This window comes from Mobula birostris, chromosome 25 (genome assembly GCF_030028105.1).
Source record: "Mobula birostris isolate sMobBir1 chromosome 25, sMobBir1.hap1, whole genome shotgun sequence".
Taxonomy (NCBI): domain Eukaryota; kingdom Metazoa; phylum Chordata; class Chondrichthyes; order Myliobatiformes; family Myliobatidae; genus Mobula; species Mobula birostris.
The window spans coordinates 56,469,047-56,494,302 of record NC_092394.1 but is presented as its reverse complement, the minus strand read 5'-3'; the positions used below and the strand labels follow the sequence as shown (position 1 = coordinate 56,494,302).

The window sequence follows — 25,256 nt, the reverse complement described above, 5'->3', positions numbered from 1 at the left end:
AATTGGAATATATGTTATTCTTTCTTGTGTGTCTGTAAGCTATTGTTTCCGCTAGCTTTGGGTAGAAGGCGCGATGGGGACAGAGAGAGGAGATGCGATGAGAGAAATGCTGTAAGCTGGGCGAGGATCGGACCTAAGAGGGAGTGCGAGACCTACGGCTTTTCTGGAGGAGAACTGAAGAGGAAGGACGTGCTGGGCGTGCTCTGGTCGACCACCGTGGTTGGTCCCAAGCGGGGGGGTCGAGGAGGTCGGAGGGGATCGACTGGTGGAAAGAAGACTCCATTAATTGAGCTCCAACGGTTGTGCATGAAGTGGTTGAACTTTGATAAGTTTGGCGCCTTTTACTTTTCTTTTATATTGTATCTCCATTAAATACATAGTTCCAGTAAGATCTATAAACCAGTAAGAGCTTCTTCCCTGTGGTTCTGACACTGCTGAACCTCTCATCACAGCACTAAGCAGTATTGCATCTGTATTGTACTGTCTCAGTGTTTATATATTTATGTGACGTAGCACTTTTTTTATTCGCAGTTATTTTGTAAATAACACTGTGCTTTGCATTTCTGGTCAGATGATAAATGCATTTCATTGGCTTTGTACCTGTACTTGGCACAATGACATAAAGTTGAATCTAATCTAATTTAAAGTGTGATCTGTAAATCGTACATTGTGTGCTGTCTGTTATTTGGGCGTGGTGGGGTACATCACACAGCATCCACACAAACTTGATTACCCAGTTTGGCGGGGCCGAAGGCTGCTCCCCCTAGACGAGAGCGAGCTGAGCGAGCCTGAGGCTTACCAGGAGGCTACATATGCATGAGCTTTGATGCCTTCTTTTATTTCCTTAGTTATCGACCCGCCAATCGATCCCCGCGGGCCGCGTCCACCAACCTCAAAGAGCTGACAACAACACACTGCATCAATGGAAACCTGGAAAGATTCACCATTTACTGAGGAAGTGTGGCAAAAGAGCTGGGCTGCTGATCAGATTGAAGCTGAGGGGCTTCAGGGTCCCTATGCCCACCATCCTACTAGCTAATGTGCAAGCCATAGTGAACAAGGTAGATGATCTTAAAGGGAGACTCACCTACTGCAGGGAGATGCAGAACTGCTGTGTATTCTGTTTCACTGAGATCTGGCTCTCCCCTGCCACCCCCAACTGTGCCATCCGACCGGAGGGATTTTCGATCCATCGGATGGACCGTATGGCATCTTCGGGTAAGATGAGGGGAGGTGATGTCTGCCCGAGATCAACACTGCATGGTGCTCGGACACAGTGGCTCTGACAAGCTCCTGCAGCCTGGACCTGGAACACCTGTCGGTGAAGTGTCGTCCCTACTATCTGCCACGGGAATTCACCTCCGTCATACTGACAGCGGTCTACATTCCCCCCAAGGCGGACGTGAAGTGTGCCCTGAACATACTGTACGCCAATATCAGTGAACTTGAGACCAGGTATCTGGAGGCTTTGCTCATTACAGCCGGGGACTTTAACCAGGCCAACCTCAGATAAGGTGCTGCCAAGGTTATACCAACATGTCTCCTGCCCCACTAGAGGCCCGAATATACTTGACCACTGCTACACAACAGTCAAGAATGCCTACTGTTCCGTCCCACGACCGCACTTCAGAAAATCAGACCATCAGGCCGTACTCCTCCTCCCGGCTTACAAGCAGAAACTGAAGCAGGAGGTCATGGTGTCAAAAGTGGTGTTGCATTGAACAGAGGAAACGGATGACGTCCTCCATGACTGCTTTGAATCGGTGGACTGGTTAGTATTCAAGGACTCGGCAGCTAACCTCGATGAGTATGCCTTAGCTGTCACGGATTTTATCTGGAAATGCACAGAGACTGTGTGTCTCACAAGATGATCCGGGTAGTCCCTAACCAAAAACCTTGGATGAATTATGAGGTCAAGTCCCTTTTGAAGGCTAGAGCTGCGGCTTTTAGGTCTGGGGATACCAGTCGCTACACGGAATCCAGGCGTGAACTCCGGAAAGCCATTAAGGGCGCCAAGAGGCAATATCAAGCCAAGTTGGAAGCCCAGGCTAACCAGAGGGATGCCAGTAGACTATGGCAGGGTCTAAATGAGATCACTGGGTGCAAAGAAAAGGCTGGGAATATCAATAACTGTGGCGCTTCTGTTCCTGACGAACTTAACGTATTCTACGCAAGATTCCAACAGAAGAGGAGCGTCCTGCTCCCTCCGGATGAACTGGACCTGGTGGCATTGAGATTCATCGTCACCGAGGAGGACGTTAGAAGGGCCTTCCTGAAGATAAATCCAAGGAAGGCGACGGGCCCAGATGGCGTCCCGGGACGGGTTCTCCGGGCCTGTGCAAGCGAGCTAGCTGGAGTGTTTGCTGACATCTTCAACTGCTCCTTGCTTCAGTCTAAGATCCCCTCGTGTTTTAAGAAGGCAATGATAATCCCGGTGCCAAAGAAGGGCAAGGTGGCATGCCTGAATGACTATCGACCTGTGGCTCTGACATCAATTGCTATGAAGTGCTTCGAGCGATTGGTTATGGCACACATCAACCACAGCCTACCGGTCAACCTCGACACTTTGCAATTTGCCTACCGGAGCAACAGGTCAATGGCAGATGCCATCTCTCTGGCCCTACATTCCTCCTTAGAGCACCTGGAGAATAAAGACACATACGTAAGGCTCCTTTTCATTGACTACAGCTCTGCCTTTAATACCATCATTCCAAATAAACTGATTCCTAAGCTCCGGAACCTGGGCCTTAGAACTCAGATCTGCAGATGGATCTTCAACTTCCTCACAGACAGGGCCCAGGCTGTAAAAATAGGGGACAAGCTCTCCTCTAGAATCACTCTGAGCACCGGTGCCCCACAAGGCTGTATACTCAGCCCCCTGCTGTACTCACTGTACACTCATGATTGTGTAGCCAAGTTTCCATGAAACCCAATATATAATTGTAGGCCGTATCTCAGGTAATGATGGGTTTGAATACAGAGAGGAAATTAAGAATCTGGTGGCATGGTGCGAAGACAATAACCTATCCCTCAACGTCAGCAAGACAAAGGAATTGGTTGTTGACTTCAGAAGGAGTAGTGGACCGCATGACCCCATTTTCATCGGTGGTGCGCAAGTGGAACAGGTCAAAAGCTTTAAGTTCCTCGGGGTCAATATCACAAATGACCTGACTTGGTCCAACCAAGCAGAGTCCACTGCCAAGAAGACCCACCAGCGCCTTCACTTCCTGAGAAAGCTAAAGAAATTTGGCCTGTCCCCTAAAACCCTCACTAATTTTTATAGCTGCACCGTAGAAAGCATTCTTCTAGGGTGCATCACAACCTGGTATGGAAGTTGTCCTGTCCAAGACCGGAAGAAGCTGCAGAAGATCGTGGACACAGCCCAGCACATCACACAAACCAACCATCCGTCCATGGACTCACTTTACACCGCACGCTGTCGGAGCAGTGCTGCCAGGATAATCAAGGACACGACCCACCCAGCAAACACAATTGTCGTCCCTCTTCCCTCCAGGAGAAGGCTCAGGAGCTTGAAGACTCGTACGGCCAGATCTGGGAACAGCTTCTTTCCAACTGTGATAAGACTGCTGAACGAATCCTGACCCGGATCTGGGCCGTACCCTCCAAATATCCGGACCTGCCTCTTGGTTTCTTTGCACTACCTTACTTTCCCTTTCCTACTTTCGAAATCTGATTTATAATTTAAATTTCTAATATTTACTATCAATTTGTGCTCCAGGGAGCGCGAAGCACAGAATCAAATATTGCTCTGATGATTGTATGCTCTAGTATCAATTGTTTGGCGACAATAAAGTATCCAAGGCAGGCTCTCCCCACCCTTACTGTCCTTGCTTTTAACTGGAATATACTTTTGTTGGGCACCATAAAAATTCTCTTTGAAAGTCTTCCACTGTTCCTCAACTGTCCCACCATATCACCCGTGTTCCCAGTCTACACTAGCCAAATCCTCTCTCACCCCATTGTAGTCTCCATACACCTGTTTTCCATTGAATATTGCACTCTCCATTTGTATGAGAAACTCAATCATATTGTTATCACTCTTCCCAAGAGGACATCAATTTTACCTGTCCGATTGCAAAGGACCAGGTCTAAGATAACACGTTCCTTTGTAGACTCAGAAACATACTGTTCAAGAAAGCCATGACGGATGTATTCTATGAAGTCCTCCTCAAGACTGCCTCGACCAACTTGATTCTTCACACAGAGAGTGGTGAATCTGTGGAATTCTCTGCCACAGGAAACAGCTGAAGCCAGTTCATTGGCTATATTTAAGAGGGAGTTAGATATGGCCCTTGTGGCTAAAGGGATCAGGGGGTATGGAGGGAAGGCTGGTACAGGGTTCTGAGTTGGATGATCAGCCATGATCGTACTGAATGGCGGTGCAGGCTCGAAGGGCTGAATGGCCTACTCCTGCACCTATTTTCTATGTTTCTATGATTCATCCGACTTGCTTCCTCAACACTACCTGCCCTCCCACCTATTTTTGTATCCTCCGCAAACTTGGCCATTATGCCTTTAATTCCTTCATCCAAATCGTTGACATACAACATGAAAAAAAGCGGTCCCAACACTGACTCCTGTAGCACACCACTATTCACCGGCAGCTAGCTAGAAATGGCCCCCTTTATTCCCACTCTTTGATTCCTGCCAGTCAGACAATCTTTTATCCGTTATCATAAGACCACAAGATCACAAGACAAAAGAGGAGAAGTAGGCCATTCGGCCCATCGAGTCTGCTCCGCAGCTCCCCCATGAGCTGAACTATTCACCCATCTAGTTCCAATTTCTGGCTTTTCCCCCATATCCCTTGATACTCTGACTAATTAGATTCCTATCAATCTCCTCCTTAAGCACCCTCGATGATTGGGCCTCTACAGCTGTATGTGGCAACAAATTCCATAAATTCACGACCCTCTGGCTAAAAAAATTTCTCCTCATCTCTGTTTTAAATGGGTGCCCTCTAATTCTAAGACTATGGCCTCTTGTCCTGGACTCACCCACCAAGGGAAACAACCTTTCCACATCTACTCTGTCCAACCCTTTCAACATTCGAAACGTTTCTATGAGATCCTCTCTCATTCTTCTATACTCTAATGAATACAATCCAAGAGCCAACAGACGCTCCTCATATGTTAGCCCCTGCATTCCAGGAATCATCCTCGTAAATCTTCTCTGAACTCTCTCCAACATCAGTATATCCTTTCTAAGATAGGGGGCCCAAAACTGCACACAGTATTCCAAATGAGGTCTCACTACTGCCCCATAGAGCCTCATCAACACCTCCTTACTCTTATACACTATTCCTCTTGAAATGAATGCCAACATAGCATTCGCTTTCCTTACTGCTGATTCAACCTGGTGGTTAACCTTTAGGTTATCCTGCACGAGGACCCCCAAGTCCCTTTGCACTTCCGATTTTTGAATTTTCTCCCCATCTAAATAATAATCTGCCCGATTATTTCTTCTTCCGAAATGTACAACCGTACATTTGTCAACATTGTATCTCATCTGCCAATATCTTTCTAACCACTGATGTCAGACTAATAGGTCTGTAATTTTCTTTTTGCTGCCTCCTTCCTTTCTTAAATAGCGGAACTACATTTGCAACCTTCCAGTCTTCCGGAACCATGCCAGAGTCTATTGATTCCTGAAAGATCATTTCCAATGCTTCCACAATCTCCAAAGCCACCTCCTTCAGAACCCTTGGGTGCACCTCATCCGGGCCGGGAGACTTATCTATTCTTAGTCCACTTAGCTTCCCAAGCACTTTCTCTCTAGTAATCTTGACTGTACCTAATTCTATTCCCTGATACCTCTGGCTATCAGGTATATTGCTCACGTCTTCTTTTCCACTGTGAAGACTGATGCAAAATACACATTCAGTTCCTCCGCCATCTCTTTGTTATCCATTATAATTTCTCCAGCATCATTTTCAATCGGTCCTATATCTACCCTTGTCACTCTTTTACTCTTCATATATTTAAAAAAACTCTTAGTATCCTTTTTTATGTTAATCGCCAACTTCCTTTCATAATACATCTTTTCTTTCCTAATGACTTTCTTAGTTTCTTTCTGTAAGTTTTTAAAGGTCTTCCAGTCCTCATTTTTCCAACTAATTTTTGCTTCCTTGTACGCCGTTTCTTTTGCTTTTATTTTTGCCTTAACCTCTCTCGTTAGCCACTTTTGTGCTAGTTTTTCATTCATGATTTTCTTTTTTCCTGGAATATATTTTTCCTGCATTTTCCTTATTTCTCGTAGGAATTTCATCCAATTCTGCTCTGCCGTCCCTCCATTTAGTTTACTTTTCCAATTGACTTGGGCCAGTTCCTCTCTCATACCACTGTAATTTCCCCTGTTCCGCTGAAATATCGATACACCTGATACCAGCTTCTCCTTTTCAAATTTAAAACTGAACTCAATCATATTATGATCACTACTTCCAAGAGGTTCCTTTACCTCCAACTCCCTAATCGCCTCAGGTTCATTACACAGCACCCAATCCAAAACAGCCAGTCCCCTGGTGGGCTTCTGCACAAGTTGCTCCAAAAAGCCATCCTGTAGGCATTCTACAAACTCCCTCTCCTGAGATCCATTACCTTCCCGACTTTCCCAATCCACTTTCATATTAAAATCCCCCATAATTATCTTGACATTGTCCTTCTGACACGCTTTTTCTATTTCCATCTGCAACTTGTAGTCCACATCCCAACTGCTGTTTGGAGGCCTGTATATAACTGCTATTAGTGTCTTTTTACCCTTGCCATTTCTTAATTCTACCCATAAGGATTCTACCTCTTCTGATCCTATGTCCCTTCTTTCTATTGATTTGATATCGTTACTTACCATCAGGGCCACGCCACCCCCTTTACTTACCTTCCTATCCTGTACACTGTGTATCCTGGGATATTCAGCTCCCAATCACATCCATCATTTAGCCATGACTCGGTGATGGCCACAATGTCATACCTTTTAAACTGCAGCTGTGCAGCAAGGTCATCCACTTTATTTCTAATGCTGTGTGCATTTAAGTACAGTACATTTAGATCGGTACCTGTTGCCACTTGTGCTATATATCTATTTTGCAGCAAATTATCCTGTATATTCACCGGCCTGTCCTTCTTACCATCTTTGCTGCACAGTATTTTTGACTTATTTCTATTTTCCTCTTCCTCGATCCTAACACCTTGGTTTCCTTCCCCTTGCCAACTTAGTTTAAACCCTCCCTAACAGCTATATCAAACAATCCCGCTAGGATATTAGTACCTTTTGAGTTCAGGTGTAATCCATCTTTTTTGTACAAGTCATACCTTCCCCAAAATAGATCTCAATGATTCAAGAATTTGAAACCCTGCCCCCTGCACCAGTTACTTAGCCACACATTCATCCGCTTAATTTTGCTATTCTTCCCATCATTAGCGTGCAGCTCAGGCAGCAATCCTGATATTATTACTCTGGAGGTCCGGCTTTTCAATTTTCTTCCTAGCTCCCAGTAATCTTTCTTCAGGACCTCCTCTCTTTTTCTGTCTATGTTATTGGTACCAACATCTACCAAGACTTCCGGCTGCTTGCCCTCTCTCCTCAGAATACTTTGGAATCGATGTGAGACATCCCGTACCTTGGCACCAGGGAGGCAACACACCATCCGGGTATCCTTGCCCGGCTCGCAGAATCTCTTGTCCGTCTCCCTTACGATGGAATCCCCTATAACTACCGCATTTCTTCTTGCTCTCTTGATTTTGGCACTGGGCAGAATGCCAGAGTCTTGTTCACTGTGGTCCTCCTCTGTCAGGTCTGCCTCTTCAACAGAATCCAAAACGATATATCAATTTCTGAGGGGGACTGTCACAGGGGTGCTAGCCACTACCTCTCTATAGGTAGTATCTATCACCTCCTCACTTTCCCTAATTAGCCGAAGGTCATCTATTTCCATCTCCAGCACCTTAGCACGGTCCTTCAGGAGCCTCATCTCAGTGCACCTGGTGCAGATGTAATCCTTGGGGAGGCTGGGAGTCTCCCAGGGTCCCCACATCTGGCACTCCAAGCACAACACTAATCCTAGATGCATACCTCTATTGCTACTGTTTGTACCAAATACCAAAAAACTGTAACTTACTCCGTTACTATGAGACTGAACGGTCGCAGGAAGCCTCTCCCCGTCTCCGCCGAAGCCTGTTGAGCCAAAGCCCTTTCACTCTGCACCCTCTCACTCCGCAGCCCGCTGGATATGGCGGTTTTCTTTTTAAACTGTTCGCGCTCAACTGGCTGACGTCATGCACCTGCGCATTCTGGCCTCTCTCCTACTCCGAGAAATAAAATGTCTTCTCGCTGGAAATCCTTAGCCTCTTACCACTGTCTTGATCCGAAGAGAAAAAGTCTGCAACTTTCTTCCTCTTTTTAAACTGTTTGTGCTCAACTGGCTGACGTCACACGCCTGCGCAGTCTGGCCTCTCTCCTACTCCAAGAAATAAAATGTCTTCTCGCTGGAAATCCTTAACCTCTTACCGCTGTCTTCTTGATCCGAAGAGAAAAAGTCTGCAACTTTCTTCCTCTTTTTAAACTGTTCGCGCTCAACTGGCTGACGTCACGCGCCTGCGCAGTCTGGCCTCTCTCCTACTCCGAGAAATAAAATGTCTTCTCGCTGGAAATCCTTAGCCTCTTACCGCTGCCTTCTTGATCCGAACTTGATCTTCTTCATCACATATCTTTCCCTTAATAAACATGTGGCTCTTATTTTGTTAAGCAGCCTCATATACGGCACCTTGTCAAAAACCTTCTGAAAATCTAAAGAAACAACATTCACTGATTCTTCTTTGTCTGCTGTTATTTCCTCAAAGAATTCCAACAGATTTTTCTGGCAAGAATTTTACTTAAGGAAACCATGCTGATTTTGGCCTATTTTATCATGTGCCTCCAAGTGCCCTGAAACCTCATCCTTACTAATAGACTCCAACCACTGAATTCAGGCTAACTGGCCTATAATTTCATTAAAATATTGTACCTGATGGCACTAGGTGAGAGGTTAGATCACCACCACTATCCATCTCTGCCTCATACTGTCATTTTGTCCAAACATGACTGTGAGGCTCGAGATTCTTTATTTCAAGTTACTGCTGGATGTGCCTTTTGTTTCCTTTCTCCTCTTTTAATTTTGATTCCTTGCAGCTAGTCATTCTACATATTGGGTCCAAAGAGTGGTCATCACAGTAATTTATGCCTGTTATCTGAAGTCCAAAGTTAACACTTGCTGCCATGTGATATTGCGGCCAGATTTGGGAACAGCTTATTTCCAACTGCGATAAGACTGCTGAACGGATCCTGACCCGGATCTGGGCCGTACCCTCCAAATATCCAGACCTGCCTCTCGGTTTCTTTGCACTACCTTACTTTCCCTTTTCTATTATCTATTTATGATTTATAATTTAAGTTTTTAATATTTACTCCAGGGAGCGCAAAGTGCAGAATCAAATATCGCTGTGATGATGTTATAGTATCAATTGTTTGGCGACAATAAAGTATAAAGTATATTAGATGATGTTCAGAAGTAGGAGCTCTGGATGAAATTGCTCATCACATCTAATTTACGAAGGTCAAAAGCGGCTCTCTGACTGAAGTCATCGAATGGCATAGTGTGGGAAATGAAGATGTAACGAGTCTTTAAAATTTGGTAAGTACATTTATTCATTGATCTTTCAGGGATCTCAAGTTTGTTGACTTTGCACAATATATTGACAAGGGACAGTATACCGCTTACTTACTTGGTGACTATTGCAATGTTCACACCAAAGACTCCCGTTTGCTTTCGTGATGGCAATCGTTTCAAACTGAACTCACGACTGGTGAATTTCATTGACAACTTCACCTCAATCTAGAAAGAAAATAAAATCATTGAAATGTAATCAGGAGCATAAGTACTTTTAGATATTCAATTATATTCTGCGTACTTCAAGAACTATTACAGTTGCCATTCTGGCAACTCTGCAGCTCAACCTGGTTGGATGCCTATAGTTCTTACTCATTTCTTGAGCCTAAATTCAGGTTAGTGGAAAGCAATAAAATGTAAACCATGTTACTAATCGGATCACAGGCTTCAGTGAAATTGGTTCTAACAATTAGCAACCAGTAGCAAGTATTTTTATTACAAAGGCCCTATAATTTGGCCAAAAACACCAATCTTGATCATAGTTTTATTGAATTCTATGGATGAGTTAAACTACAATAGTTTAGAAATGCATTACAATTTGTTTAAGGATTGTAATGGCAGCAATTATTTGACATTTATATCAGGCTGCAGAACAGTTCCCCATCCCCACCCACACACCACACTCTCTGCACCTCCCCTTTCATAATACAGTAATACCCTCATCGTCATCTATATCCTTCTGGCACATTCCCTTCTACTCTGATCCAAAACAAAGGATTGCGATCCCATCCTGGGCTTTCAGCTATTCAGTGGAGTCTGGGTTGGTGAAAAATGAGGTCCCTCTTTTACATAAACGTCTGGAGGTTCAGCTCTAAGCAATGTAGCACAGGACCCTCTTTGCCAGTGAGCAGGCAGTCATGGCATGAACTTCCTGTCTGAGGTCAGACCATCTTGTGCAGGAACACCTGACTTATCAATGAGCATTTGGAGACCAGCACAGTTCTCCAGAGCACCCACAGGAAGCCCACCCGGTTGTGTACAAACTCCTCAAAGACAGTAGCCGGAATCAAACACCAATCTTACAGCTAGCGCTGTAATAGTGTTATGCTAATTGCTACACTACCATGCTACCCTGTATAACAGGATGGAAATTGGCCTTTTGGCCTCACATCCAGACCCGCCAAATCTTTCTAAATTTCTCCACTCCAATTTAGCACTCACTTATTTGAAATTTCATCTTTGTTACCAAAATCATTTCAGCACTCATCCCATACTATTTCAAAATAAGCTGTCCCAAAAAAATAGCTTTCCCTTGCCCCAAACTAGTGCCAAAGCTATGAAGTGAAACCCATCCCTCACGTTCAACTCTTAAGGTTTTATTTACTTAATACCAATTTGCATGCAGCTCAGCAACTATAAACTCTGTGGTGCTTCTTTTTAATTGAGAATTCAGCTGCCTTCGTCCCTTAACAGAAACTCTCTATTTGTCCTGTTGCTGACACTAGTCCCCAAATAGACCCAACGGCTGAATTCGCAGTGGGCAGCTTTGTAACACAGCCTACAGTACTCACACTCATGGCTGCAGAGAACTGCACCTTGCATCATTACTATATTGTTCACAATTACTGCGAGATTCTTCTTCACTTCGCCAATCTCAACAAAATAAATATTTACCAAAGTCCATTATGTGGATACTGAACCTACAGTTAGCGCATTGCTTTACAGAGCCTCACTGAATTCCCGTCACTACCTGTAAGGAGTTTGTACATTTTTCCCGTGACCATGTGAGTTTCCTCCAATAAACCAAAGACATATGGTTAGGGTTCGTGAGTGCTGGACAATGTTATGTTGATGTCCAAATTGTTATGACACTTGTAGGCGGCCTAGCACAACCCTCACTTATTTGGTTTGACACAAACACCACATTTCACTGTATGTTTCAATGTATATCTGACAAATAAAGTTAGTACTTGATTTTTAATCTTTCGTGGACAATATGCTAAATCCACATCATGATTTTAGGTTTGATTTAACTAAGGAAACAGTACTTGAACCACTTAAGAAGTTCATCAGCCTTAACTAAATGGTATGATATTGAAAAGTTCAAGCGATCAGACAGTTAAAAACAAAGATTATTTGGAACTATACGTGGTAGAAATTTATTGTTGACAGGTCTGGATATTATACTTCAGAAAATACGTTAAAGCCTTCAAAAGGTTAAAAGAGGAAGGTTACCCTTCATTTTAACTTTTCAAAGGCCTTAATATCGAAGGGATAAAGGAGCTTCGGTTATAAAGGAAGCTGGAAACATTAGGAGTGATCTCCCAGTAACAATATTGGTTAGGATATGACAAAATGTACAGTTATAGGTAATGAGATAGCAATAATTGTGTTTGGTGAGTACATAACACAAGGTCAGGACTTCAAAATCATTTGCTAAACAATGAAAAGGGAGGTAAAGAAAAACTTGTTTTTGCGTGGATCTGAAACGTTCCTCCAATTTCAGAGGCATTGGCAGCAGCAGAAGGCAAGTGGAGCCCCACCAAACGTGGTGAGTTCTTTCTCCTTGCGTGGGGGTTTTTCTTATTTTTTAAAACATAAAAGAGAGATAAGTCTAGCGGAGCAGCTATCATCAGAGTAGGAAATTAGAGGCGTTGACTCAAGAGGCTTCAATGAGGAGAGGCTGAGGCCAAAGAAGCAGGTAAGAAGGGTAACACACACAAAAAATGCTGGTGAACGCAGCAGGCCAGGCAGCATCTCTAGGAAGAGGTACAGTCAACGTTTCAGGCCGAGACCCTTCGTCAGGACTAACTGAAAGAAGAGATAGTAAGAGATTTGGAAGTGTGGGGGGGAGGGGGAGATTCAAAATGATAGGAGAAGACAGGAGGGGGAGGGATGGAGCTAAGAGCTGGAAAGTTGATTGGCAAAAGGGATATGAGGCTGGAGAAGGGAGAGGATCATGGGAAGGGAGGCCTAGGGAGAAAGAAAGGGAGGGGGGGCAAAACCCAGAGGATGGGCAAGTTATAGTGAGAGGGACAGAGGGAGAAAAAAGGGGGAAAAAGGGGGAAAGAAAATAATAAATAAACAAACAAATAAATAAACAAAGGATGGGGTATGAAGGGGAGGTGGGGCATTAACGGAAGTTAGAGAAGTCAATGTTCATGCCATCAGGTTAGAGGCTACCCAGACAGAATATAAGGTATTGTTCCTCCAACCTGAGTGTGGCTTCATCTTGACAGTAGAGGAGGCCGTGGATAGACATATCAGAATGAGAATGAGAATGAGAATGGGAATGGGAATGGGACGTGGAATCAAAATGTGTGGCCACTGGAAGATACTGCTTTCTCTGGCAGACAGAGCATAGGTGTTCAGCGAAACGGTCTCCCAGCCTGTGTCGGGTCTCACCAATATATAGAAGGCCGCATCAGGAAAGGAAGTCATAGAGGGATTGTCTACTGAGTCAGTGTGGGTGGAAGTCATAAACAGGAAGGGTGCAATACCTCTACTGGATGGTTTTTATATACCCCCCCAATAGTAACAGAGACAGAGAGGGAGGCAGATTCTGGAACGGTGCAATAATAATAGAGTTGTTGTGATGGGTGATTTTAACTTTCCGAATATTGACTGGCATCTCCTTACAGCAAGGGGTTTGGATGGGGGATTTTGTCAGGTGTGTTCAGGAAGGATTCCTGACACAATATGTAGATAAGACAACTAGAGGAGAAACTGTACTTATTCTGGTACTGGGAAATGAACCTGGTCAGGTGTCAGATTTCTTGGTGGGAGAGCATTTTGGATGTACTGATCACAACTCTATCTCTTTTACCATAGTGCTGGAGATGGATAGGATCAGACAAATTGGGAAAACATTTAATTGCAGTACAGGGAAATATGATGCTATTAGGCAGGAACTTGGGAGCAGATGTTCTCAGGGAAATGCATGGCAGAAATGTGGCAAATATTCAGGGAACATTTGCATGGTATTCTGCATAGGTATGTTCCATTGAGGCAGGGAAAGGGTGGTAGAGTAAAAGAATCATGGTGTACAAAGGATGTAGAAAATCTAGTTAAGAAGAAAAGAAAAGCTTACGAAAGGTTCAAGAAACTAGGTACTATTAGAGCTCTAGAAAATTACAAGTGTGCCAGTAAGGAGCTCAAGAATGAAATTAGAGAGCTAGAAGGGGCCATGACAAGGCCTTGGCGAGCAGGATTAAGGAAAACCCTATGGCATTCGACAAGTATGTGATGAGCAAGAGGATGGGCCGTGCGAGGATAGGACAAATCAGTTGCGATAGTGGAAACATGTGCATGGAGCCGAAAGAGGTAGCAGAGGTACTTAATGAATACTTTGCTTCAGTATTCACCAGAGAAAAGGACCTTAGCAATTGTGGGTATGACTTACAGCAGACTGAAACACTTGAGCATATAGACATTAAGAAAGAAGATGTGCCCGAGCTTTTAAAAAGCATTAAGTTAGATAAGTCGCCAGGTCTGGATGAGATAAATCCCCATGGTACATCAATAGGAAATGAGGGAGCAGATTGCTGAGCCACGGACGATGATGCTTGCATCATCAATAGGGACGGGAGAAGTACCAGAAGATTGGAGGGTTGCAAATGTTGTTCCCTTGTTCAAGAAAGGGAGTAGAGATAACCAGAGAAATTATAGACTATTGAGTTTTACTTCAGATGTTGGAGAAGATCCTGAGAGGCAGGATTTATGAGCATTTGAAGAGACAGAATCTGATTAGGTATAGTCAGTTGACTTGAAAGTCCAATTTCTCAGGGAAGGCCGGAAGCAAACGGGCAGCAAAGCTTTGCTGTGTTCTGTCCAAGTCGTGACAAGCACTACGAAGACAAGTATGGAGTTAAATACAATCACAATTAGATAATAATTAGCTGACACGTGCAAATTCACAAGCGCAATTGCCGTATTTACTGCGCTGCGGAATCTGTGGTTGTGACAGGGCCCCACTCTCTAGGTGCAGCCCCTGAGGTGCCACAGACCTGTGTCCACTGGAAGTCCTGGATCAGCAATTTGTCCAAGATGTCCTTCACCGAGATCCAAGCACGTTCTTCTGGGCCATACCTTTCCCAGTCCACAAGGTACTGGACCTTACCACGTACCCAGAGAGATGCTAGGAGGTGCCACATAGTTTAGACAAGGGAACCATCTACCAGGTGGGGAGGAGGGAGAGGTGGGGTGACTGGGGCCAGGGGAGAGATAACCAGCTTGAGCTGGGAAACATGGAATACTGGGTGGATCTTCAGTGATGCTGGTAGACGCAATCTAAAGGACACCTTGTTGACAGCCTTTTTCACTACAAACAGTCCCACATAGCGCGTTGCCAATTTCCAGTTCTCGACTTTCAGGAGAAAATCCCTTGACGCCAACCAGACCTCCTCTCCTGGCTTGAATGGCCTTACCTGTCGATGGAGTCGATCAGCCTGCCAGGCATGTTGTTTCTGGGCGTGCAGCAGAGAAGCCCTGGCTCGTCTCCAGGTGCGCTTGTAGCACTGGATCAGCTGTTCAGCAGCAGGAACCCTTACGTCGATCTCCTGATCAGGGAAGAGTGGGGGCTGGAATCCCCTCTGGCATTCAAAGGGAGACATACCAGTGGAGGACGACTGGAGGTTATTGTAGGCAATCTCTGCCCAAACCCATTGGGAGCTCCAGGACATGGGGTTGGAAGAGGCAAGACAGTGCAGGGTTGTCTCCAACTCCTGGTTCACTCTCTCAGTCGGGCCATTAGATTGGGGGTGGAAGCCAGACGAGAGGCTGGCCATGGCTCCTACAAGAGAGCAGAAAGCCTTCCAAGAGCGGGAAGTGAACTGTGGTCCATGATCAGACACTATGTCTTGAGGAAAACCATGGAACCTGAACACATGTTGAACCATGAGTGTGGCAGTCCCACGAGCCGATGGGAGTTTGGGGAGGGCAATGAAGTGGGCAGCCTTGGAAAATCAATCCACAACGACCAAAGTGGTGGTGTTTCCATTAGACTGGGGCAGACCAGTGATGAAATCTACTGAGAGGTGGGACCACGGGCGGTGGGGCACAGGCAGTGCATATAACAGACCCGCAGGATGCTGGCATGATGTCTTGTTCCCAGCGCGGGCGGGACAGGCAGATACAAAGTTGTGGACATCCTGGGACATAGATGGCCACCAAAATTGTCTCTTTATAAATGCCTGAGTCCGTTGAATTCCCGGATGTCCAGCCAGACAGGAGGAGTGACCCCATTCCAACACTTTGGAACGCATCGCAGCAGGGACAAACAGCCGGATGGGAGGTCCCCCATCCGGGCCTGGATCTGATTGTTGGGCGGCCCTTACCTCTGCCTCTGTTCCCCAGATCACTGGAGCAGTGATACACGAGCGAGGAAGAATGGGCTCTAGATCGGCATTGTCCTCAGATCCGTCGAACTGCCGGGAGAGGGCGTCAGCCTTCGTATCCTTGCTTGGAAGTAGGTACAGGGGATGTCAGGGGTAAGTTTTTCACACACAGAATGGTGGGTGAGTGGAATGCACTGCCAGCGATGGTGGTAGAGGCAGATACAATAGGGTCTTTTAAGAGACACTTAGATAGGTACATGGAATTTAGAAAAATAGAGGGCTATGTGGTAGGGAAATTCTTACCAGTTTCTAGAGTAGGGTTACATGGTCGGCACAACATTGTGGGCCAAAGGGCCGGTAATGTGCCATAGATTTCTCTGTTCTAATTTATGTTTGATGTGTGAAGGGATCTTGGAGTCTATGTCTGTAGCACCCCGAAAGTGGGAACACAAGTGGATTGATGATAAAGAAGGTGTAAAGCATGCATGCCTGCATTGAGTATACAAGTCTGAAGCTGTATGAAACTTTGATAAGGCCACATTTGTAGATCTTTTGTAGCCACATTCTTTTATCTTAGAAGAAAACATCTAATGTAGAGGGCACTGACTTTAGCAGAAAGTTTAAAGGAGATATATAAGGCATGTTTTTGTTCCACTGAGAGTAGTAGGTGCCTGCAAGGCAATGTCTAGATAGAGAAATTAATACAATGGCAATGTTCAACATTCCTTTGTATAGGTTCATGGAAAGGCAGGAATAGAGGGATAACGACCAAGGCAGGTAGGATTAGTTTAGTTTAGTTTGGCATAATGTCTGTACAGACATGGTGGGCCAAGGGCAAGATCAATGTGCTTTTTATGTTCTGTTATTGAAAACCAATTCTACAATATTATCAAACAATAATCTGACACGTGCTTGAGGAGTAGATTAGATTAGATTATGAGGACACGCAGTCCTCTTTTATTGTCATTTAGTAATGCATGCATTAAGAAATGATACAATGTTCCTCCAGTATATCACAGAAACATACAGGGATATGGGGCTGAAGCAACTGGTTTTACTGAAATTCAGCACAAGCACGATGAACCAAACAGCCTCCTTCAGTACACTAACGTTTTGTTTGCTGATAGTGGTAGTATCCCCTGAGCTTCACTATGTTAGGAAACCATGTAAAATTATCCTGCTGAAGGGTCTTGGCCTGAAGTGTCCCCTGTAATCTTTTGCATAGACGCTGCCTGGCCTGCTGAGTTCCTCCAGCATTTTGTGAGTGTTGCTCATAAAATTATCTTTTAAGTTTACTTGATTCTAATTCTGATTCTAAGCCTCCTTCAAACTGTCCACCTGTCTCAACGCGGCCCGCCCTCTCTTTGATTCTGCTTTCACTGCTTCAGACATCCTTTTTGAGTTAGTTTTATATAGATCACCATTTTTATATTTCCTCAGCTTCTCTATTTATTTTCTGCTTTTTGTTTCTTAGATTGTTTGCTGTACTATTCCACTTCTTAACCTCTGATGGTACACTTCTCAGCAGGAAGCTACTTCATACTCCCTTAATGTGAATGAATTTAACAAGTGAATTAAATCTACCTAATCTGCTATGGATGTGCAAATCAGTGATCTGATTATACCCTTGACTTCATCATGCTCCAAACAAACACTAGTATTTTTGATGGCGAAATACATAAATGATCTTGGTGCCACAGCTTAACATTTCAACTTACCCCATTCATTCCTATGACAGTTCTCTGCCAGTCCTTATCTTGTAATGCTTGTGGCTCCAGCTGTAAAATAGACAAGAGCTTTATTTACCCCATTTAAATTGTGTGTGTCTGTGTGCTCGCGCTTGAGTAAAGAGGTGGAGGGAGTGGTAGAGGGAAAAGGAGAGGGAGAGAGAGTGAGTTTGGGGCAGATGGGGGGGGAGAGGAGGAGGAGGGGGGAGAGGAGGAGGAGGAGGGAGAATGAGTTTTCGTGTGAGTGTGGTATATGTGATTGTATGTGTGTGTTTGTGACCTGTGATTGTATCTGTGTTTCTTCATCATGTAAGCATTAAAACATGAAAAGAAGGCAGAGAGTATTATAGAGGAGGTGGTTACTCCACAGGTTCAGCCAAAGAAAGGATGGTAAATTGCCAGGAAGGGCAGCCTACAGTTTAGGAGTCCCATGTCACAATTCCTCTCTAACAGGTACACTGCTATGGACAATCGGTGGCTCTACGTCCAGCTCTGATGTACAGCAGGGAATGACATATTCAAGAAGTGTAGTAATGATAGAGTAATCAACAGGGACAAACAGGTGTTCCTGTGGCCAAGAGCAGTTCTCCAAAGTAGTGTGTTGCCCCCTCCCCCGCCCCCCGCCGGGAGTCAGGGTCAAAAACAGCCTAAGAATGTCTATCAAAAAGAAGACAACCAAAGGGCAAGATGAAGTTAGGGACTCAGTAAAGTGTTAGACAAGGTATTGCATGGTATGCAGGTTCAGAACGTTAAAGCACAGGAGATCCAAGACATGTTGGTGCACAGTGCAAAATTTGCTTTTTATATATGTATGTGTGTGTATATATATACACACACACACACACACACACGATTCCGGTTAGTTCAGACAGCCACTTATTTGAGACAACTCTTAAAGAACAAAAACTAATCGAGAACATAGCTGGCATTCCCTTCATTTCTTTAGTGCATTATGCCGTTTAATTGGAACAGAAGACTTTTGCTGAACAGCTTCTAACTAACATCAGGTGTGTGAATTTGTGTGGCCATTAGACCCTACACTGTGCTTAGAGTCAACAGTTTTTAAACAGCCTCAGTTGCATACTTATTTGCATTCAAACAGCAGTGATTTTTGTCACAGATAGTTGGTGAGAAATAAGCAGTAAGACAATTTAGAATTGTTTTGCTCACTGAAGTTTCAAACATTCAGGCTTAGAGATAGCAAAAGCAGCTAGGAGTGAAAACAAAATGATTTCACTACTTTAACAAGTTAGGAAGTATGAATTTGAAAGTTTCGACAATCAGCTTGAATATTACAATGTAAGTGAAGATATGGAGGATAAAATTGTCAAAAGCATTGTATGAAGGCATTTTTAAAAATCTACTAAATATACGTAATAGATTTACTTGTTTGTTTATTATTATGTTTTACTTTATTTATTATTTTTTCTCCTCTATATTATGTATTGCATTGAACTGCTGCTGCTAAGTTAACAAATTTCACGTCACATGCCGGTGATAATAAACCTGATTCTGATTCTAACTCTGAAGGCAGTCCATTATCTGCACTGTAGGTCTGTGCTAATTTTCTTCGTTTACAGTCAATCAAAAGAACATGGCAGCGCGATGGTTGTCTGTCAGATCCGATGATGATGTAGGGGTTTTATTTCCCAACTCTCTACACCACACTCCAGTTGGTGGCGGTAGTGCACCTTTAAGTTGGATTGCTGACTGCCATTAAAGGTCAGAAGATGAAGAAGGTGGTCCAACTGCTGGTGAGTCAGTATCCTGGCAAAAACTACACCATGAAGACAAAAGAACACTCCAAGCAACTCCGTGAAAATGTTATTGAAAAGCACCAGTCAGGAAATGGATACAAGAAAATGTCCAAGTCACTGAAAATCCCTTGGAGTACAGTTAAATCAATCATCAAGAAATGGAAACAATATGGCAGAGCTGTAAATCTGCCTAGAGCAGGCCGTCCTCAGAAACTGAGTGTGTGCGCAAGAAGAGAACTCTGGGGGAGTTACAAGCTTCAGTGGCTGAGATGGGAGAGTCCGCACGTACAACACCTGTTGCTTGGGTGCTTCACCAGTGGCAGCTTTATGGGACACTGGCAAAGAGAAAGCCACTGTTGGAAAAAAAACTCACATGAAATCTCAGTGTTTGCCAGAAGGCATGTGGGAGACTCTGACGTCAGCTGGAAAAAGGTTCTATGGTCTGATGAAAACAGAATTGAGCTTTTTGGCCATCAGACTAAACGTTATGTTTGGCGTAAGCTAAACACCACACATTATCAAAAACACCGTGAAACATGGTGGTGGCTGCATCATGCTGTGGGGATGTTTCACTGCAGCAGGCCCTGGAAGGCTTGTGAAGGTAGAGGGTAAAATGAATGCAGCAAAATACAAGGAAATCCTGAAGAAAAACCTGATGCAGTCTGCGAGAGAACTGCGACTTGGGAGAAGATTTGTTTTGCAGCAAGACAATGACCCCAAGCATAAAACCAACGCTACTCAGGAATGGCTTAAAAACAACAAAGTTAATGTCCAGGAGTGGCCAAGTCACAGTCCAGACCTCGATCCAATTGAGAATTTGTGGCTGGACTTGAAAAGGGCTGTTCACCCACAATCCCCACGTAATCCGACAGACCTTGAGCAGTTTTGTACAGAAAAACGGGGAAAGATTGCAGTGTCCAGATGTGCAATGCTGATCGAGACCTATCCACACAGACTCAAGGCTGCAATTGCTGCTAAAGGTGCATCTACTAAATATTGACTAGAAGGGGGTGAGTAATTATGCAATCAATTATTTTGTGTTTAATAATTGTAATAAATTTAGACCAATGTATAGAAATGTGTTTTCACTTTGACAGGAAAGAGCCTTTTCTGTTGATTAGTGTCAAAAAAACCAAATGAAATCCATCTGATTCAATGTTGTAAAACAATAAAACATGAGAACTTCCAAGGGGGCTGAGTACTTTTTATAGGCACAGTAAATGGCACTATATAGAACTGTGATAAATTTCCTGTGGGCTTAGTCAATAAGTCCAATAACCAGAATAGAAACAATGAAAGACCGCACCGACTGGGCATACAACCAGTGCGCAAAAAAACAATAAACTCTGTAAATACAAAACGAAGGAAATAATAATGAATAAATAAGCAATAAAAATCCAGAACATGAGATGAAGAGTCCTTCAAAGTGAGTTTATAGATTGTGGGAACAGTTCAGTGATGGAGCAAGTGACATTGAGTGAAGTTATCCTCTTTGGTTCAAGAGGCTGATGGTTGAGGGGTAATACCTGTTCCTGAACCTCATGGTCTGAGTCTTCAGGCACCTGTAGCTTCTTCCTGATGGCAGTAGCAAGAAGAGCGTATGACCTGGGTGGTGGGGCGGGGGGGGGGCGTCCCTGATGATGGATGTGGCATTTCTGTAACAACGCTCCATGTAGACGTGCTCAATGGTAGGGAGGGGTTTTACCCGTGGTGGACTGTGCCATATCCACTACTCTTTGTAGGATTTTTCATTGAAGGTCATTGGTATTTCCTTACCAGATTGTGATGCAGCCAGGTCAATATACTCTCCACCACATATCTACAGAAGTTTGTCAAAGTTTTAGATGTCATGTCGAAGCTTCACAAACTCCTAAGGAAGTAGGGGTGCTGCCATGCTTTCTTCGTAATTGCGCTTGTGTGCTGGGACTATGACAAGTGCTCCGAAATGATAACACTGAGGAATTTAAAGTTGTTGACCCTCTCCACCTCTAATCCCCTGATGAGGACTGGCTCATGGACTTCTGGTTTCCTCCTCCTGAAACCAATAATCAGCTCCTTGGTCTTGATGACATTGCTGACAGTATCTTTGCTGTCCAGATGTTCCAGGGTTGATTGAAGAGCCAATGAGATGGTATCAGCTATGGATCTGTTGTGCCGATAGGCTAAATGAAGTGGATCCAAGTTACTCCTCAAGTAGGAATTGATATGTTTCATCACCAACCTTTCAAAACACTTCATCACCATGGATGTAAGTGCTACTGGACGATAGTCACTGAGGCAAGTTACCACATTTGTCTTAGGAAGGTGGGTAGCTCAGACTGCCAAAGCCAGTGGTTAAAGATCTCAGTGAGCATACCAGCCAGTTGGGCCGGATGTATTCCGTGGGTTCACCCTCCTGAAAGATGCTCGCATGTCGAGACTGAAATCACAGGATTATTGTGGGGTGTGGAAGTTTGTGATGGTTCTCCATATTTTGACGGTCAAAGCAAGTATAGAAGGCATTAAGCTCCTCTGGAAGTGAAGCCCTGTAATCACCTATTTTTCTTGATTTTACTTTATAGAGGTGATAGCATTCAAGCCCTGCTACAACAGTTGAGCGTCTTTCATTGATTTAATTTTAGTCCGGAATTGCCACTTCATCCATGAGATAACTTTCCGGAGATCGTACCTGGATCTTCTGTAACTTACTTGGTTGTCAGGCTTGAGTGCCTCCGATCTGGTCCTCAGCAAATTGTAGATCTCAGGTTTATCTAGGGCTTCAATTTTGGGAAGACTGAATGATTTTGTGGGGACACATTCATCTACAATTGTTTTTATAAAGTCAATGACAATTGTGGTGTACGCATTTAGATCCACAGATGAGTCCTTGAACATGGCCCAGTCCATTGACTCAAAGCAATCCCACAGCCACTCCTCTGCTTCCCGTGGCCAACTCTTTTTGTTGTGCTAATCTCTGGAGCCTTGCTCATTAGCCTCTGCCTCTATGCAGGTAGTAGAAGCCAAGTGATCAGACTTCCCAAAATGCAGTCTGGGTATGGAACAGTAGGCATTCCTTGTATTATTATAGCAATGGTCTAGTATATTAGGATTTCTGGTGCTATAGGTTATATGCTGATGATAACTGGGAAGACGTTTCTTCAAACAAGCCTGATTGAAATCTGTGATTATGATATGAAATGTGTTAGGATGGACTGTTTCTTGTTTGGTGATGCCATCATACAGTATCTCAAGCGCTTAATTATAGTTGGCCACTGGTGGTATGTAAATTGCGGTCAGGATCACGGAGGAGAACTCCCTTGGTAAATAGAATGGATGGCATTTGATTGTTAGGTGTTCCAAGGTCAGGGCAACACGAGTTTGACAAAACTGCCACATTGGAGCAACACAGAGAGTTTATCACGAAACATGTACCTCCAATTTTGCTTTTTCTGATTCAGCAGTTTGGTTCATCCTGTGTATTTCGAAGCCTTCAGGTCTGATCACCATATCTGGCATACACTGAGTAAGCCATATCTCAGTAAAACACAGAACACAACAATTTCTCATTTCCCTGCAATACACCAATCTTGACCTCAGCTCCTCAGTTTTGTTCTCCAACATCTGGATTTTTTTGCTAACAAGATTCTGGGTAGATGGAGCCTCATTCCTCTGCTTTTCAGTCTGGCTTGGAGTCCCCACTTCCATCCATGACAAAGAACCTTCATCCACTTAAAGGTGCTGTACCTGCTTGCTTGTGAGTTAACTCCACCTAGTCCTTCTGAAAGTCATGAAATCTGTTGTTCATTAACTTGATTTAAAAATACATAGTTCAAAGTGAAATTACATGCTGCAGATTGCAGTGACAGTAATTCAGAACAGGCATAGTTAGCAGTATTGTTCCTAGTCTGCAGAACGTTGTTGTGTTCACTAGCGCCATCTTGCACCTCTCATCTAAAGAGAAAATCCCTAGCTCACTTATTCGACTCTCATAAGACATGTTCTTTAATCTATATTTCATCCTGATAAACCTCCTCTGTGCCCTCTCTAAAGCTTTCACATCCTTCCTATAAGGAGGGGACCAGAAATGACCCTAATATTCCAAGTGTGGTCTAACTAGGGTTTATGGAGCTGTAACATTACCTTGCAGCTCTTTAACTCAATTCTCCAACTAATGAAGACCAACACATCATAAGCCTTCTTAACAATCCTATCAACTTGCATGGCAACTTTGAAGGATCTATGGACGTAGACCCCAAGATTCCTCTGTTCTTCCACATTTCTAAGAACTCTGGCATTAACCCAGTATTCTGGCTTCAAGGTTGTCCTTCCAAAGTGTACCACTTCACAGTTCTCCAAGTTGAACAAACTGCAACTTCTTAAACCCAGCTCTGCATCCTACCAATGTCCTGTTATAACCTACGACAACCTTTCACACAATCCTCACCACCACTAACCTTTGTTATCTTCAAACTTACTAAGCCACCCTTCTACTTTCTCATCCAACCACTTATAAAAAAATCGCAAACAGCAGGGGTCCCAGAACATATCCCAGCAGAATACCACTGGTCACTGACCTCCAGGTAGAATATGCTCCATCTACTACCACCCTCTGCCTTCTATAGGCAAGTCAATTCTGTATTCACACAGACATTTCCCTGGATCTCATGCCTACTTTTTGAATAATCCTACCAAGGTGAACCTTATCAAGCACCTTACTAAAATCCATATACACCATATGTCCTCAAAGAATTCAATCAGACTCGTGAGGCATGACCTGCCACTCACTAATCCATGTTGTCTATCCCTAATCAGACTATGTTTCTCCAGATGCTCGTTAATCCTGTCTCTAAGAATCCTCTCCAATACTTTGCCTACCACTGGTCTCTTAATTTCACGGATTATCTCCTTTGCTTTCCTTGAACAAAGCAATAACATTTGCCACCCTCCAGTCTTCTGGTATTCCTCATGTGGCATGTGAGGACACAAAAATCATCGGCAAATGCGTAGCATTCTCTTCCTGTAGTAACCTGGGGTATATCCTCTTCAGCTCCAGGGACTTATCTATCCTAATGTGTTTCAAAAGTACCAGCACATCCTCTTTGTTAACATTGACGCATTCCAACATATCAGCCTGTTCTATGCTACCTTCACATTCGTCAAGGACCCGCTCACTGGTGAATACTGAAGCAAGGTATTCATTAAGAGTTTCCATACTTCTTCCTACCTTTGCTACCTGTATTCCATGCATCTGCACAGTCAATCAAAACCACAGAGCTGATCAGAAATAATATTCCGCCCCGATGGCCCATGTATAAATGAAGTAGGGATGTGCACATGGTGGGAGAGGAATTGCAAGCATGCGTCGAAGAAGATGTGTCTCAGGTTGCTACCGTCCCATTTCTGAATACCCAGTTGTATTTCAAAAAAAAATCTGGTTGTGTAAGTATTGAAGAATTTTAAAGGCACTAAAATCTCAGCATTCTTTGTTGACCAACTTCACAAAACAGCCACAACTCCGGTTTAAGATGGTACTACCGAACATGTGTGACAGCTCACTGGTAGTTCAAAAGGCAAGAAATGCGACTAAAAACATTACTAATAATACCTTAACAACAGGAATTCTGCAGATGCTGGAAATTCAAGCAACTTTTATGTGTGTTGCACTAATAATACCTTTCCTGAAGTAACTTGTGGTAAATTATCACCGCTACCAATGAAGAGGTGAGCCAAGGCGAAGTGAATTCGAGGTATGAACTGTGCTGGTACGTTGCAGAATCAACACAGATGGACTGAGCCA

The 25,256-nt window shown here is 43.9% G+C and overlaps 1 protein-coding gene across 1 annotated transcript in view; it reads right to left on the bottom strand.

Moving 5' to 3' along the window:
• The window catches only part of LOC140187912 (breakpoint cluster region protein), a 446,198-nt gene that overhangs the window by 82,310 nt on the left and 338,632 nt on the right, over positions 1-25,256 (bottom strand). The window contains exons 17-18 of the mRNA XM_072243771.1: positions 17,715-17,774; positions 9,777-9,886 (exon numbers count right to left, since the gene is read on the bottom strand). Coding sequence (XP_072099872.1) covers positions 9,777-9,886; positions 17,715-17,774 — 170 coding nt within the window. The remainder of the gene's footprint in view (positions 1-9,776; positions 9,887-17,714; positions 17,775-25,256) is intronic.